This window comes from Acomys minous, assembly GCF_964271855.1.
Source record: "Acomys minous genome assembly, chromosome: 12".
Lineage (NCBI taxonomy): Eukaryota > Metazoa > Chordata > Mammalia > Rodentia > Muridae > Acomys > Acomys minous.
In genome coordinates this window covers 40,014,546-40,031,926 of record NC_140493.1, presented here as the reverse complement: position 1 = coordinate 40,031,926, position 17,381 = coordinate 40,014,546, and the positions used below count along the sequence as shown (strand labels likewise).

The following is a 17,381-nucleotide window of genomic DNA, read 5'->3' as shown; positions in this document are numbered from 1 at the left end:
TACACTGAACTACATTCCAGCTCTTCCTATAGCTTCTTGACCAGGGAAAAAAGACAAACTCTATAAAGTTTAGGGTCTATAAAAATTGTAAGAGTTTTAATCAACTGGCAGCTATTGTACAAGCCCAAGACTAGAACTTTAGATTCCCCACAGTTCAGAGACGTGACCCTTGGTTTTAAGACAGGTCTCACTCTGTACCATGAACTTACAGCAATTACCCTGCCTCCGCCTTCCAAGTGCTGAGGTTACGGGCACTGGGACAGATAAGTATTTCTTAACCATCCTTAACATAAAATAAAAAGACCTTATGTAAGTCCCTGCCACACCCACAGACATTCACTGAGGAATGCTAGAGGATTGTAGGTAGCGCCATTAATTGCCCCTTCCTGTTATTTAATCTCTATAACAAAGCACCATTATATTAATGCTTCAATTTGGAGTTCATTATTTGGTCCCACCGATTTTGTTGATTTTTTTTTTTTTTTTGAGACAGGGTTTCTCTGTGTAGCCTTGGCTGTGCTGGACTCCACATGTTGGGGGAAACCAGTGTTTTGCCTTTCTTGTAGACCAGGCTGGCCTCAAACTCACAAAGATCTGCCTGCCTCTGCATCCCTGAGTGCTGGGATTAAAGGCATATGCCACCATGCCTGGCTCTGATTTATTTTTCAAACTTATTTTGTTTCAAATCCCCATGGCTGATATGTTGGTGCAAACCACACCACTTTGTGCCTGGACAACTACAGAACTTCTGTAGAAATGGGTAATTTCCTTACTGGTCTCCCTGGTTTGATCTTGGCTTTCTCACAATGTAGCTAGTGATCTGGGGAACAGTACTGTATTTCACTCTAATAATCAGTGTATGACTTACTAGAAAAAGCCACATGATGCAATTAAAGGGAAAATCTATGTGAAAATAAACCTAAGATAAAATGACTATTAAAACCATAAATCCACCAAAAACTAAGGTAAAAATACAGAATTCGACTGCACAAATTGGCTTCTATTTCAATGAGCCATGATACTTTCTTCTGATACATTAATAGATTCTCAATGTGATCAACAGAAGATAATTTTATTTGGACTGGTCTAGAGTTCATTTTCAGACCGCAAATCAGTTAAAAAGATCTCCAGAAAACAGAAGGGTGAGAACTCAGCCCCAGATGAAGCACTACAGGCCAGTTGGCTCTACTGTGTCACTGACTCAACCCCTTCTGGGCAACTAGAGAACAGGGCGGCATTCCAGATCTAGGACTATGTGGTCCACGTGGGGGGCATAAGATTTCACTGCGTGGATATGAAGGATTCGTGTCCTCCACGGTGTCCCATGCACTTGATGAAGAAGAGAGGCGATCCGAGTTTCTGCAGATTCTGCCCATCTCTTCCACTCCGGTTTGCTGGCCGATGACAGCATTTCCCCCCTGAAATCCCCAGTAGTTGCTCTTCCTTGTGCATCAGTGATACTTCTCTGGGGATGAGGCAGGTGCTCTTTTTCCATGTTACTACTTCCAGGTGGCTGGGGATTCTTCCCTGAGAGAGATTCCACATTTTGGTGGATATGTAGAATACCCCCGACATCCCAGCGCAGCACTTGACAGGCAATGGGCCAGCCTTCTTCAGAGCTGGGAATCAGCCCCAGGTTCACCCTATCTGCAGTGTTTGAGAGCGTCAGTTTCCTGTTGTCTCCAAAGTGTATTTGGCACCGGTCTGCCACTCCATTGATCTCCAAATTGTTTCTCAGAGCAACTACAGCATGAGGATTCCATTCACAGGCATGGACGAAGGCAGCACCAGCATGAACTAGGAAGGGCAACGTAAAATAACCAATCCCTGCATAGAGATCCACCAGCACTTCGCCAGCACAGGATAGAGATGCCACTCGAAGTTTCTCAGTGATGTTTCCAAAGGAGAACATACACTGTGTCACATCAAACTTATACCGGATGCCATTATCCACATGCTCTACCCAGCCATGGTCACCCAGCAGCAGAGTCACTGACGGAGTTCGAATGCCATCGGGTAACACCCGCCCTCGTTTTGCCAAACGTTGAACTCCAAAGGCGGAGGCAACAGTCTCCCAGAGTCCTGGTTGCAAACTTTTCCACTGCGTGGCTTGGAAACAGTCCTCACCAAGCAGCATTAGGTCGCCATGCCGTTGCCAAGATCGGGGCAAATCTGCCTCCAATTCAGCAGACCACGTCACTCCGCGGTCCTCCACCCAATGCCTCACCTCACGACACAGTCTTTGAGCAGGTGAACAGACCCGGGCCTTTTTGGAAGGAAGAGGATCCAGGAGCTGCGTCAGCACACAGGTGCTGCCTGGGGCCACGCGATTCCTCAGCTCCTGCAGATGCTGTTCAGAAAGGGATTCCGCCAGCACCGGGAGCGCCACCGTGCCTTCCCGCAGCTTTTCCACACGGTGCAGTTTATCCAGGAGTTTCTGCTTCTCGAGATAGTCTCTGTATCTTTGGGTAAACCGAAGCTCAGTCACAACAGCGACAACGACAGACTTGTCACGTTCTCTATCCATGTTGCGAGCGTCTGCATCGCTTCGGTGTCCGTTGGCGAGAATCTGCTCTGAACCTAGTATCTCTTTCCAAGTCCGCCGCTACAACCGGAAAAGCTATGTACACATTGGTGTGGCGCGCCGGAAGTGACGCAAAACAGGCGGGCCTAGATGTGTTGCTGCATTCAGCGAACGGAATCTCTGTGTGAAGCCGCGGCCGCCATGTTTGTTGTGGTTATGGTCGGCCAATACTTGCTTCCACTTAGGAGAATTAGTATATCTATGACCAGAAGTCGTGAAATGAGTCGATATACTCTCCAGACTACACTACAATACATACACAATACAATACGATACTCCATGATACAAGACAATACAATAGATACCCTACACTATCTTTAGTGCTGCTCATAAATTTTTTTAAAAAGTGAATTTGAAATGGAAGACAATTTACAGAAAGGCTGCCAATAATCTTGTGCTTCTCATAAATTAACACCAACAGCCACCCTTTTTGTTGACATGGCTTCCTCATTCCCTTTCTTGTAAAGATTTTCATCACTGCTGCCTCGTTACTCAAGGAAGGGGAGATGTTCGAAAATAAAGGATGTAAGTAGAGTAAATCCTGCCAACTCTCAAAAATGACAATCTCTGTCTAAAAAAAAATTGATTACCTGAGTCACCTTGAGAGAATTGCAAGTCTAATCGCAGATGGCTCAGAGGGTAGGGGAGCGTTTGCCACCAAGCTGGACGACCCAGGATTCCCAGACCTACATGGTAGAAGAAGAGAAGCAAATCCTGGTCTTTTGCAAAAACACCATACACTCTTATCTGAACTGTCGAGTCCCTCTCCTCCTCCTCCTCCTCCTCCTCCTCCTCCTCCTCCTCCTCCTCCTCCTCCTCTTCCTCCTCCTCCTCTTCCTCCTCCTCCTCTTCCTCCTCCTCCCCCTCCTTCCCTCTCTCCCCCCCCCCCCCCCGTATGTGTCTTTCCGTGTGTGTGCTTAGGAAGAAACCCAGGTGGTCAGACTTGGTTGCAAGCTCCTCTATCTATGGCACCATCTTTCCAGGCCATGATTGCCTTCTGACATCTCAATTTACAATGCTGTAAATGTAACAGTAAAATTAATACACAAAGGCTATAACCATAGCACATTTATTTGGCTCCTTCAGTAAGAAGTATCGAATATGAGACTTTTCTATCAAATACTAGAAAAAGTGTTTAGGACAAGAAATTCAAACTTTTTTATTCCCTCAATTATTAGACTTTTATGCAAATGTTTTTAATTCTCCACCCACCCAGTAAAACTGTTGTTTACACAGAGGTCCACAACTGTGTTCCAGGAACGTGAGATCCTGGAGCAGTGACTCCTTCTTGGAATACTGACTCCTTTTGGCTTTCTTTACTTCCTATGTGCTAGTTCTCTTAAGACTATGAGGTTGGACTCTAGACTGGAGATCAGACACAGATACCACCTGAGTTAGAATAAAAACCAAATGTACCTCCTGTCTTCATGTGTTCACTCTTCTAAGCACGCCCTCTTGATCAAGAGGTAGAGTTTGCCTTGTCCTGACACTTTAGTTTGAATACTGGTTTCTTTCTTTCCAACCTGGAACTTGTTTCTAACTCTCTCTTTGAGAGCAGTGCTTCCCTGCTCATGGCCCAGAACTCAGGTGATCTGTGTCTTTCTCTTCTGTGGCTCACTGGTTACTTAAGACTGCATGGCTTAATTTCCGTATACTTGGGGTTTTAAAAAATTCTTATTTTTGTTGATTTCAAAATTTTACTCTACCATGGTCAGAGAACATATTTTGTATGGCATAGACTCTTTTAGTCTTATTGGGGCTTTTCTTATAGTTAGACTATGGTCTGTTCTGGAGAACATTGTATGTGCACTTGACAGGAGTGTCTGTTCCCGCTCTTGCTGTGTGGAATGTTCTATCTGCATCAGTTCAATTCATGCTCAGGTAAAACAATTCTGGTGTGGTAGAGTATCTGTCTAGTATGCACCAGACTCTGGGATCAATCTCTGACAATGCTTATTTCCACATGGCCCCTAAATACAAATATTCTATAGGGTTTTTTTTCTATAGGTTTTTGAAGCGTCATTCCTTTTACTTTTTTAAGGTCAGCAATAAGCGTATATGGTTTTTGTTTGTTTTTGTTCACTTCACATCCCTGTGGCAGCTCCATCCCTCCTCACCTCCCAGTCCCATCCTTCTTGCCTTTCTCCCACTCTCCTCCCCCTCACCTCAAAAGAGGAGAGCCCCCCCACTCTCACACCCCAATTCATCAAATCACACCAGGACCAAGCACACCCTCCTCCCCTGTGGCCTGGCAAGGCAGTCCCTCCAGGGGGAAGTAATCGAAAATCCAGCAACAGAGTCTATGACAGAGAGGCCCCCACTCCCAGAACCCACATGAAGCTGGAGCTACCCTGTAGGCCACACCCCTGCAGGGGGCCTGGGTTATTCTATAGTTATTAAGCACGCCACAGTCTCTATTCAGAAGTGGTTAGGGACCTAGCATGGACCCAAGTACGGGGCCTTCTTTTGTCCCATGTCTCCAACACACACACACACACACACACACACACACACACACACACACACACACCACATTTCCTTCTACCTCACTTCTGTGCTTGCCTTACTGCTCAGAAAACTGCATTTCTGCTCGGTTATTCCACCATATCTGTCAGACCTGAGGCAGTGGGTTCCTCCTCAGGACTGCTTTCTCCTATCTTGTCCCTCTCCAGTAAGACAAACCCGTATTCCATATCACCGTGGAAAGCCTTTTCATTTAATTCTGGATGACTTTCCCTAAAGTGGGTTGGTTTGTTTCCAGGAGCTAGGGGATGGAGCTGGATTGCTTATTATTCTATTTCACTATTATTTTATGAACACTACCACACATAGTTGGACATAAAGTATTTATTTTTAAAAAAGGATGCATATGTAAACATAAGCAAATGGCTGGAAAAAAGAAAGTTCTGAAGGGAAAGTCTTTCATAGTCTGAGTGTTTTCAAAATATTGCCGCTAGAGGGCAGCAATGGCCAACACAGAAGAGATCAAAGCTGACTAGTCTTGGATGGTTTAAATGTCTAAGGCGCCACAAGGATTACACCTTTTCCACTGGCCTTACTCGACACCAGTAGACGCATTTTACCGGCACAGACTACCCAGGTGAGTAAATGTAGCTATTTCCAAGAATACATTTAAAAAATACATCTCTCTGGGTGATTAATGTTGTTATTTAGAGCTAGGTTCCACTAGGGGGGCATGCAGGTGTCACTAAGGCTGGTGACCTTCCCAAAAGAAATGCTTACAAAAGAGTTTCCTCATCTCTGGCCACAGGGCTCTGTGGACATTCTCTCCACCTTCCTTCTGCTTACTAGATGCTATTTATGCACCTAGCCAATCCTCACATGGAAACTTTGGGGATCGCTGAAGAGGATGGCCTATCGCGTCCTAAGAGACGGAAGGGTGATGAGCACGCCTATCTTTGCTTGCACTTAACCTCTCCTCATCTTTGAACTTACCTGAGGCATAGCCCTTACTTTCTCTATCACTTTTCTCTGTCCCCGTTAAATCTACCTCCACCGTTAAATCTACAGGAACGCATGGACCTTTCTTAAGACTCTATCAAGTTTTCTGTTCGTGTTTCACAAGCGTGGGCCAGAGTCAGAGATCCTTCCCGAACAGTGACCTCATGAGGAACAAGAGCCCCGGCTTCTTCCTCCTCTGAAGGTCTACATAGTGCCTGGCTAAGATGGTGCATGCAGTAGGGAGTGCATCGCTAGAGCCAGTGACTGTCAATGAATGACTTCTCAGAGCCGGCTGTTTTGCTCTCCGGAACTTTAACGGTCTTTCTTGGGCGAATTAAGATGCAATGGGGTTTGCTTTAGAAAAACCTTTGGGGCTGCATCTGCTAGTGAGCTCTTCCTCCTCCTCCTCCTCTTCCTCCTCCTCCTCCCTTCCTCGAGTGTAGCCTTGGCTGTCCTTGAACCACTCTATAGACCAAGCTAGTCTTGAACTTACAGAGATCTGCCTGCCTCTGCCTCCTAAGTGCTGGGACTAAAGGCGTGAACCACCACTGCCCTGCTTCTTCTCCTTCTTAAAATTTACGTTTTGGAGAAGTTCATGTGAATGGACCCTTCCCAATTGTGTGTGTGTAGTGGCAGCGGGGGTGGGTGGGGGTGGGGGGGTGGGGGGTGGGGGTGGGGCGTGATTCACAGTGTCTTCACAAGGTCATATGTCTCTATAAATTTTGCAAAATAAGATATCTTAACCAAAAGCCGATAAGATCACTATGGTGGGCTGTCCATATTCCTTTCTGGCCCACTTCCATTTATGTAAGGCAGCCCTGGAGAGGCTGTTGGCTGTAGGTGAAGTTACAATACGAGCACATTTAGTTTTGGGTTAGCAGGGGTGCCTTTAAGAGATTGCAACCACTCCCACATGTAGCTAAAGCTATTGGTAGCTATTCTGCTTTAGGATCAACTTTCAGTAATATTCCCAAGCTAGCTGCAAACTCACTTGACATTTTGATTGGAATGTGCAAGGGCCAAATGCCTTATGAGTCCATAAATATGTTATGTGGTGCTGAGCACCAGAAGGGCGGAGTCCATGGAGGAGATAGGGAGTGGCACTATTAGGGGGTGTGGCCTTGTTGGAGGAAGTGCGTCACTGTGGGGGATGGGCTTTGAGGTCTTCTATGCTCAAGCTCCGCCCAGTGTGGAATCCAGTCTGTAGATCCTGTAGATCCAATCCTGCAGATCAAGACGTAGAACTCTCGGTCCCTCCAGCATTGTCTGCCTGCATGCTTCCACGTTTCTTGACAGAATGATAATGAGATTGCCTTGGTCATGGTGTCTCTTCACAGCAATAAAACGCTAAGACAGTTTGCAAGACATCCCTGAGTTGAGTTTTATTCTTGGTCTATTGATGAGACCAAGGCCCAGAAAGATGTAGTGGTATCTTGCATAATGCCAGCCTAATATAGTTGTGCTGGGTATTATATAGTCAGGGCAGGGTCCATAGGGCTTGTCATTATGGGATCTATGACAAGTCTGGTCTCAGAGAAAGATGTAGTTGCCAGCCCTGCCAGTTAATAACTTTGTAGCTCCGGGCACATCTCTTAATTATTTGGGCATGAATTTCTGCATCAGCTAATTAGTGATGTTGAGCTTAGAGTCTCAGGTCCCAGGTTCTGCATGAGGAAATTAACAGTGCAGAAATGAAAGGTTTGAAGTACTCTTTCTAGTCCAGGGGTGTCTGTGGCTTCAAACTGCTTTTGAAATTCCAGTCACCAAAGCAACTTCTCTGGAAGCCTTCCCTCCCCCAATCTCCACCATCAGAGTGGTCAGAGAGAGCACATCTACAAAGCATATTCTTAGATCACCCACAGTTAACCAAAATTGCACCTAAATCTCTTCAGCTTGGACCTAACAGTCTACTGTGTAATGGAAGTTTTGATTTTTTTGTGAACCCAGTCATGTTATGTAAATATGTTTTTGTTTTAATTCCAAGTGTAGGGTTTTGGTTTGGGCTTTAGTTTGTCTGTAGATGATAATTGCCTCCTGCGAGGCATGGTCTTTGCCAGCTGGAGTTAATTGAATTCTGAGGCCTCTGAGGGGTTAAAAAAAACAAAACAAAACAAAACCAAAAAACCGCCTAGAGGAGAAAACTTGGCAGTGCGAGGAAACTGATAGGTTGGCCTGCTGTGTTTGCTGTTTTGCGGGTCACCTGGACTGCTGGATATCCTGATGACTGAGATTGGTATTGCCCCCCCCAAAAAAACACTGAAGACCCTACCCAGATGGAAGAAGTAAAGAGGTCTACATCCCCCTTTTTTTCTTTCTAACTTTCTTTCTCTCCTACCTGGGGTTGGGAGGTTGGAAGGGAAGTAAAGGCCTTTAAGAGTCCTAGATAAAGTAGGTTTGTGAAAAATATAAGCCTATACTACTGTATTTGTTAAAGCACAGTTTAGGTGACCTAGATTATATCTTGTGTTACCAAAGGATGTGAGGAAGGGAAGAGCTTGATAATAGGAGAGAAGAAGCCAGTGCAGGCTCCGAAAGTGTGGTGGTTCAAATAAGAATGGCCGCCACAGGCTCATGTATTTAAATGCTCAGTCTCTAATTGATGAACTGTTGGGAAGGATTACCATGTGGCTTGGTTGGAGGAAGTGTATGTCGCTGGGGGTAGGCCTTTGAGGTTTCAGAAGCCCATGCCATTTCCAGCTCTCTCTCTCTCTCTCTCTCTCTCTCTCTCTCTCTCTCTCTCTCTCTCTCTCTCTCTCTCTCCTGTGTGTGTGTGTGTGTGTGTGTGTGTGTGTGTGTGTGTGTGTCCTCTGCTTCATGCCTGTGTATCGCACATAAGCTCTACACTATGGCTCCAACACCATGCCTGGCTGCCTGGCTGCTGCCGTGCTCCCCACCATGATGGTCTGGAATGGTGAGCCCTCCAATTAAACTTTCTTTTATAAATTGCCTTGGCTATAGTGTTTTGACAGGGCAATAGAAAAGTAACTAAGATGGACAACAGATGTTTTAAAATGAAAACATTTAAAATCAGGCATTGGTGTTTGGGACCAGTGAATGGATTGGTTTGATTGTGGAGAAAGGGTGCTGTGGTTTCAGTGTGCCTTTTTTTTCCCTCAATGTTTCATGTGCCAGAGACTTGGTTTTCAGTGTGGAAGTGGGACTTTGAAGAGAGGGGCCCTGGTGAGAAGTGTCCGTAGGTCAAGTGAAGACATCCTTGGAAAGTACTTTCAGATCTTTGTCTTCCTCTGGCTTCTTGTCTTGTTTCTGTACATCTTTGCCATTTCTAGCCACCATAAGATAATACAACTGAGGGGCGTCCTCACTCTTTAGACTTTCAACCTCCCAAACTCCAAGTAAGCCTCTTTTATTCATAGAGTTAGCCTGTCTCAGGTATTTCACTGTACTTATGCCAAATGAACTAATCCTGGGTCATATCAGTCAGTTGTAGAAAGTGAGCTAAATGGGCCAAATCATGACCAAGAACTAAGTAAAAGTGCGCTTACGGAACTGGGCAGTTGGCCTAGCAAGTAGCATGGCTGCTGGGCAAGAACTGGGCCCGAGTTTCTATCTTCAGCATAACAAAGGGCATGAACTGTGTGGGGGCAGCAGAGTGGCCCCATGTCACTGTTTCAGAGAAACAGGTCTTGGAGGGGAAAGTAGTGGGCCATTTGTTCCCACTGCACATTGTTTTGGAGGGGGATAGGAGGAAGCTGTGCCTGTACTTGCACTTGGAGGAGCGGATCCAGGTATTTTAATGGACTGGTCTTCATGGGCAGCAGCCGAGAACAGCGGGAGGTGACAAGGTGGAAGGCTGCTCCAGGATGGGGTGGCTGCTTGCAGAGGGACTCCATTTGGTCAATCAGATGTCCTAACGCCAGTCTTTACGTGTCTGTTCCTTGTGTTAAAGGATAGCAAGGTATGTTTATGAGACTCTCTTGGCTCTGCTCCTATAGAGTGTAAAAGTTTCACAGACCTCTTGTTTCACTATCAAATGAGAGTTAAATATAAATCCATGATTGCCTAAGCTCTCTTCTCCAATCCTACGGGGGAATACTTTAACAAAACCATAATACACACACACACACACACACACACACACACACACACACACACACTTCATGAATCCCAAGCTCCTAACCATATACAAAGGGAGTCTCTTCTGACCCTTACCAGGCAACTACTGCAAATGCTAACCACCTAGGCTCCATGCCTGCACCGGAGAGCAGCGAGCCATTGGTGCTGGTGCTCCAATGGGAATATGTAACCAACCAGCTCACAGCCATTCACGCAGCTCAGGGGTAAAATATTCGTTTCTGAGTTTCACCCATTTTCCCATTAATCTTTTGTGGTTGGAGCTCTTCACATTCCAAAGATGCCATGATTGATATTGGCTACCGAACCACATCCCCGAATTTTTAGTTCCCCAGGTAACACTTCATTTATTATACATGCCTTTCTACAATTTGTATGGGTTTATGTATCCTTTGGGGTTTAGTTGGCAATAACAGCACAGTACAATGCATATGACTTGTTAAGCATATACAAGCAGAAATGACTCCAGGCGCGTTCTAAAGAATGCCATACAAACAGATGGACTGGGATGAATAGGGGGTCCCTCTCATGGCTGCCTAGACAGTCACATGACCTTATTTGGCCATTGCAGAGATAATCAGGATGAAGCTATACTGGATTAAGATGGATTATTAAATCTGATGGCGCCAGGCAGTGGTGGCGCACGCCTTTAATCCCAGCACTCAGGAGGCAGCGGCAGGCGGATCGCTGTGAGTTTGAGGCCAGCCTGGTCTACAAAGCAAGTCCAGGATAGTCAAGGCTACACAGAGAAACTCTGTCTCAAACAAACAAACAGACAAACAAACAAATCTGATGGCTGGTGGACTTGTACCCACAAAAATACTTGAAGAGGGAAGATGGCAACGTGACATTGAGAAAAGCTAAAGCTAACTTTAGACTTCATGCCTGTGGGATTATGAGGAAATGTACTCTGTTCCTTTAAGCACTTAGTTGGTGGCAAATTGTTGCTTCAATCTTAGGAAATGACATCCGGTCTTAGGGAGATGTTTCTTATGTTTCATCTGTTCACATACTCACTTGCCACTTCTGTATTCTGGGTGCAGGGGGACATTGACCTGCATCTAGAGAGCACATAGATCATCAGGGCAACTTATGTCCTCAGTGGCTTTAGTTGATAACATCAGAGTTAGCACTGGCTTCAAGGTTGTGCAGTCTCTGCAATTGTGCCTGACCCAGGTTCAGATGCACTCAGCGCTATGTTTGGCTCTCTGCTGTTGCTGTCATGAAAAAAAAATATCATTTTTGACTAAGTGACTCTGCATTTTTATTTTGCACTGGGTGCCACTGATTATTATTCTGTGTCTTGTCTTCAGTGGGGGTAATTCCATAATTACTGATGGTATCAGGAGGGCACGAACAAGGACCCACTAAGGTAATGGGGTAGGATTCCCTAAAGAAGAAGTTTGTTCCTAGAGTGAATTAGAAAAGCAGGCATTTACAAAGCTGTGTGGCTGTAGCTTTGTAAACAGCTGCTTAGAAACAGATCTTTAACAAATATGTGAAGTCATTTTATTTAAAGATCTCTTTTTATGTGTGCTTACAATATGCAAAATATGGTAGTACAATAACTCACATGCATATAATGTTAAAATACATCATTATGTATGTTGGGGTTTCCTTGTGACATTTCTACATGCATAGAAGGCACCTTGATAATATTCACCCCTTTAATAACTGTTCTCTCCCTCCCCCAAACTACTTTTCCTTTTCTACATCCCAATCGTCCTTCTTATATTTTTCATGTGCTTCCTGGATGTCCTACATTCCACAAATAAGAGCAGACACGAGGAACTTGACCTTCTGTATCTGGCTTGGAATGTGTATGTGACGGTCTGTGTGTCTCTCTCGTTTTATTTATCCACTCATTCATTGATGGGCTCCTAGGCTGGAGACCCACTTGGCGATTGTGGCAACGCTGGGTGCATAGCTGTCTGTACAGCAGACAGGCTTTGTTTCTTTTGGGGATTATATGGAAGTTCTTACTGATTTTCATAGCAGCTGCTCCAATTTATGTACCCAGCACTGGGTGTCAGTGCTCCTCATCCTTGCCAGCATTTGATGTTTTTTTGTTTGTTTGTTTGTTTTCTTAATGACAACCATTCTGACTGGGATGAGAAGGAATTTCAATGTAGTTTCTATTTGTATTTCCCAGATAGTTAAAAAAATATTATTAAGGTCTTTTCTGGTCCTTGGAATCAGTAAGAAGCCCCAAGAGCCATAATAGCTTACAGGAAGGAGGCCCAGAAAACCACATGGAAACTACCTGGTATGTCCTTCATTTTTACATGACAGTACCAGAGAAGCAAGGAAGACTTTAAAGTGATGGAGTAAGTAAAATCCCAATTCCAGGTCCTCGGTCATGCTACATGCATGTATTAAAGTACTATACTGAACTGCGTTATATGTACAATTAGTGTTTTTTGGGTGGCATGACTAGTGACGTCACCTGGGAGATGGGCTTCTGGGCATGCCTTTGGGAATTATCTTGATGCCCTTATTTGGAGTGGGAAGGCCTGCTCACTGTGGGTAGCACTATTCCCTAGGCAGAGAATGGATGACTGTATAAAAACAGAGAAAGGCAGCTGAGCATTGATGCATTGACACACATGCATTGATTCATAACCTTCTCCTCTTTTTGTCCCCATCTGTCTCAATCTGCTGTTTCCTCTTCCCCGCCATGACTGTACCCCTGGGGTGTGAGCTGGAACAAGCCCTTCAACTTCTCAGTTGATTTTTTTTTTATCATTGCAACAGGCAAAACACTAAGGTGTAACCTGTTTTAAATCATATATTTAAAGTTTCTGGATCTATGTCTAATAAAAGATTGTGGTTCCCTTTTCTCAGCGCTGGGGATTGCCCAGGGCTTCCCATGTGGAAGCATGTGATCGTCTGCTGACCTACAACATGGCCTGGGGTTAATGTTCCAGTCTGTGTCTCTGTTCAGGGAGCCACCTCCCTTCTACCTCCCTCTTTATGAAGCAATACAGACAAACGTCTCAAATTTAAAGAGGGCTCTAGAGCTGGGAATTTCATATGTAGTGGCTGAGGCATTCCATGTGTTAAAGGAATAGCCAGCACAAGTATTTTTAAAAGAGGGGAAAGTATAGAGAATTTATAACTGGAATCTGATTTTTGAAATGATTTATAATTGGATTAAAACATTAATTCAACTACTCAATCTATTTCGGGATAAATCTATTTGGGTGTTGGATAAGACTTTCTCACTAAAAGCCATAGAATATTGCCGAGAACTTAGTGAGGATCCAAGTAAGTGGGCGAGTGTCCATAAATTAGAAGGTGAAATATTGTGGAGGTGTCTGTGTCTTCTGAATTTTTCTTTGGATTTTGTGAATCCCAGTCAACCCCCCCCCATGGTGGGCCTATTGCTGGTGATTGAGAAGTTAGTTCTGAACAGTATGAGAGGATGCAAAACATCACAAAGGCCAGGTAAGGCTCAGGAGCACTGAGAAGATACGATGCTGTGATGACCAAGAGGGCCCAGCGGGTAATGAATAGAAAACTTGATAAGAGTCCAGAGGTGGACAGGTGCATACACAGCTAGAGCTAGAACCTGCCATTTAGCTCAAGCTGACCTTGAACTTGTGGAAACCTTTACAATGCTAGGGTTACAGGTGTGTGATACTATCTACGAGTGCTAATTATTATTTAATGAATAGACCAGCAATTCAGTGAGCAAAAGGCTTTTCAATAGTTCAACAGTTTGGTGTTTATAGATAGCAAGACCTTTGATCCCTATTTAACATAATGTGGGAGAAAATAATTCAAGATGAATCATCAGTCTGAATATAAAAGCTGAAACTTAAAAAAATGATCCTTGTAAGTTGGTATGGACAAAGACATTTTAGGAAGAGTACAAAAGCACTAGTGATAAAAGAAAACAAACAAACATAAAATCCAGAACAACTGAACATCATGAAAATTTAAATCCCCATGAAAAAAAATCAAAACAAAGCACAGATTGAGAGAAGACCCTTGTATCACATAAAGTTCTCTACAAATGAGCAACCAGAGGTACCGAAAATTTACTAAAAGACCCAAATAGTCATATTGCAGAAAGATGTATAAATTAGTGATAAGATGTGTGGAAATGTACTCAATTTTTTTCATGCAATACAAATTGAAGTCATAAGATCCCACAGTCACTAGAATAGATAAAATTAAAAAAAAATACTGACACTAGGAAATGTGAGCAAGGACACGGAGTGATGGGAACGCTCATATCACTGCACAGATTTAGAATACTAGGATGCCTCGAACACATCATTTGGCAGTTTCTTATAAAGCAAGACAGATGCATAGTGTAGGATGCTGTAAGACCACTTTGATGCTTTGCTCAGGAGACATGTCCACAGAAGCAATCTAAGTGTCCTTCAACAGAAGGAGCAGGTATAGTCACACAATGACATATCTGTAAGTGACAAATGACATGGGGAAACAACAGAGACTATTTTAAGGAGCGAAAAAGCCACGTGAGAGAATACCATACATTCAAGGTTCCAATTGCATGGAGTTCTAGAACAGACTGTTGGGTGAGGTTAGAAGCCAGAACACTGCACTAAGGTAGTGACTGGGAGGAGTGCTGAGGAATTTCCCAGGGTGTCAGAAGTCTCCTGGATTTGACAGGAGTGTGAAAAACTCAGACTGTGACAAACCTTCAAGATTCCTGCTTGAATTGACACCGACATATTACAAACTTCAGTGTGTGTAGCTCAGAGTGGTTTTATGGCGTCCTACACTATGTATGTGCCTTGCTTTTATAAGAAACTGCTGAATGGTATGTCAGAGGAGTCCTATTATTTTAAATCCGTGAGAGTATCTGTTGCTCAGTGTACAAAACACCCTGAGCCCAGATGGCTCTGCCTTCAAAATATTAGTACTTGTCAATGGATACTGATGCTTGCCCTTTGGTTACCTCGGATACGCTACAGGAGCCTATGGCCCAGTCTCCATTACTATTGCCAAGGAAAAGCATGCAGCCATTTAAAAATACATAAGAGTTGAAAATGAGCTGGGTAGTCACGGCACACACCTTGAATCCCAGCACCTAGGAAGCAGAGGCAGATGGAGCTCTGTTAGTTCGAGGCCAGCCTGGTCTGCAGAGCGAGTTCCAGGGCAGCCAGGGCTACACAGAGAAACCCTGTCTTAAAAACAAAGAGCTGAAAAATGATCAGTGAAGTAGATGTTTTCTGTCAAGTGCATCTGGCGGGGAGCACGTGGAAGTGTATGACATGAAACTAGTATTTCACGCATGGACACTTCTTGTGGAGTTTGGTGAACATTCATTCACGTGGTTAAAAGGTGATCTGCACATATGTGGCATACACTCACATATACACACTAAAGACAGATGTAAAGATATATGAAAAGATATGTTCTTCAGGAGCTTGGTGGGGGTGGGGAGAGCCTGCCAGCTTCCTGTCGTCAACTCAGATCCGTGTCCTTTTGAATCTGTTTAGCTTGATTATACCATATCCAGCTCCAAGCTTCTCCATCCCTCCTCTCCAGGGATCCCAGCCTCACTGTTTTAATCCTAACATCCCACGTAACCCTAAAGTCCGTTCTCACCACGCATGCGAGGTTATCACCACAGCCCCTTTCCTGCTCTACCTACTGAGTGGAAAAAAGAGATACAAAGGAAAGGACATGGCTGTTCCTAGGTATAGTGGAGGAGAGAGTTTATGGTGGATAAAAAGAAGAGCACAGTCTGAGGGAGACACATCTGGGAGAGTCCACAGTGGTCACGACCCTGAACTGTGAGAGGACAGGGCAGGAGGGGACGTGGGGGGTGACGACCACACTGACACAGGGCCAGGAGGCCGAAGGCGCAAAAGGGGTGGGTAACACAAATGTCTGAATCATATAGAGAAGACCATTTCAGGGAAGTGCAACCCAGCCCCTGAGCTAGAGGATTCAGGGTCTGGGAAGGGGTATGCCAGCCATACTTTGTAGCAGGTAGGGACTGAGGGATGCTGGGAAAACCTGGAGGCCAGCCCTGTTTTGATATGCTAAGTAGGTACCCTGGTCTGTCCTGGGGTTGAAACTTAACTCAGAGAGTTGGCTGCTGCATTGTCATCAAAGCTCTGGGCCAGGTTGCCGCATGCCTAGGTTAACTTCATTGATTACACTGCCTTCTGATGGTGCACACTTGCCGAAGCATTAGCAGTTCATCGACTGTAGAATGGTCCTTTCCTGGTGACGTGAACCCTTGATTACCTAGCCACCACCGTCTCATGTCTTTTCTGTGGTGGCCCCTGATTCATGCACTGTCTTAACTTTTCTTGTAGTTGAACTTGTAGTTGAAGCCTTGTAAGTACCTGCTGGCAAGCCTATACACTATGGGCTGTATTCTCAGCACTACCGTGTTTTGGCTTTCTAATGCCCAAGCCCCTTCCCTCAAACATCCTGCTAGTCAGACTCCATCTTGCTTGGCCGGCTTTTCTTCTCACTCCTCTCCAGCATAGCAGCCTAAGTGTGTGATCAAGAGAGCTGAGAGCATTCCTGGGTGCAGCGCTTCCTATGTGGACGTGACTTTGTGCAAATTGCTTTCCCTGTTACATAAGGAGTTTGAATGTAAAGAGGGCTCTCTCTCATTCTTTCCCCCTTTTATACACACACACACACACACACACACACACACACACACACACACACACTATAAATGTGACTAAGATCAGAAGATCAGTGTGATGGTTTGAATAGGTATGGGCCCCCTAGACTCATTAATTTCAATGCTTGGTCCCTGGGAAGTGGCACTATTAGGAGGTGTGGCCTTGTTGGAGGAAGTGGGGTGACAGTGGGGATGGGGCTTTGAGGTCTCCTCTGTTCAAGCTATGCCCAGTGTGGCACACAGTCCTTCTCTGCTGCCTGCAGATCAAATATAGACCTCTCAGCTCCTCCAGTACCATGGCTGCCTGGATGCTGCCATGCTCCCAGCCATGATGACAGTGGACTAAAACTTCTGAAACTGTAAGCCAGTCCCAGTCAGATGGTTTCCTTTATAAGAGTTGCAGACACATCTTGGAGAGTTCAGAGTGGTCATGACCCTGACCTATGAGATGACAGGAGAAGGGGATGGGGGGGGAGGGTGGAGCAGGGGTGGGGGTGGGGTGGAGCAGGGGTGAGGTGGGGTGGAGCAGGGGTGGGGTGGGGTGGGCTGTGATGACCGCAATGACACGCAACCATGTGCAGCAGCTGGAAGGTCTGGTCATGGTGTCTCTTCATA

At 45.0% G+C, this 17,381-nt stretch overlaps 1 protein-coding gene and 1 long non-coding RNA gene across 2 annotated transcripts in view; one reads left to right on the top strand and one right to left on the bottom strand.

The window, feature by feature from the left end:
* The window catches only part of LOC311579826, a 45,621-nt gene that overhangs the window by 14,921 nt on the left and 13,319 nt on the right, over nt 1–17,381 (top strand). The gene's annotated exons all lie outside the window — the stretch shown is intronic.
* On the bottom strand, nt 1,052–2,645 carry TRMT12 (tRNA methyltransferase 12 homolog). Its single transcript, XM_084750689.1, has one exon. The coding sequence runs from the start codon at nt 2,525–2,527 to the stop codon at nt 1,220–1,222; it is 1,308 nt and encodes a 435-aa protein (XP_084606815.1). The 5' UTR covers nt 2,528–2,645; the 3' UTR covers nt 1,052–1,219.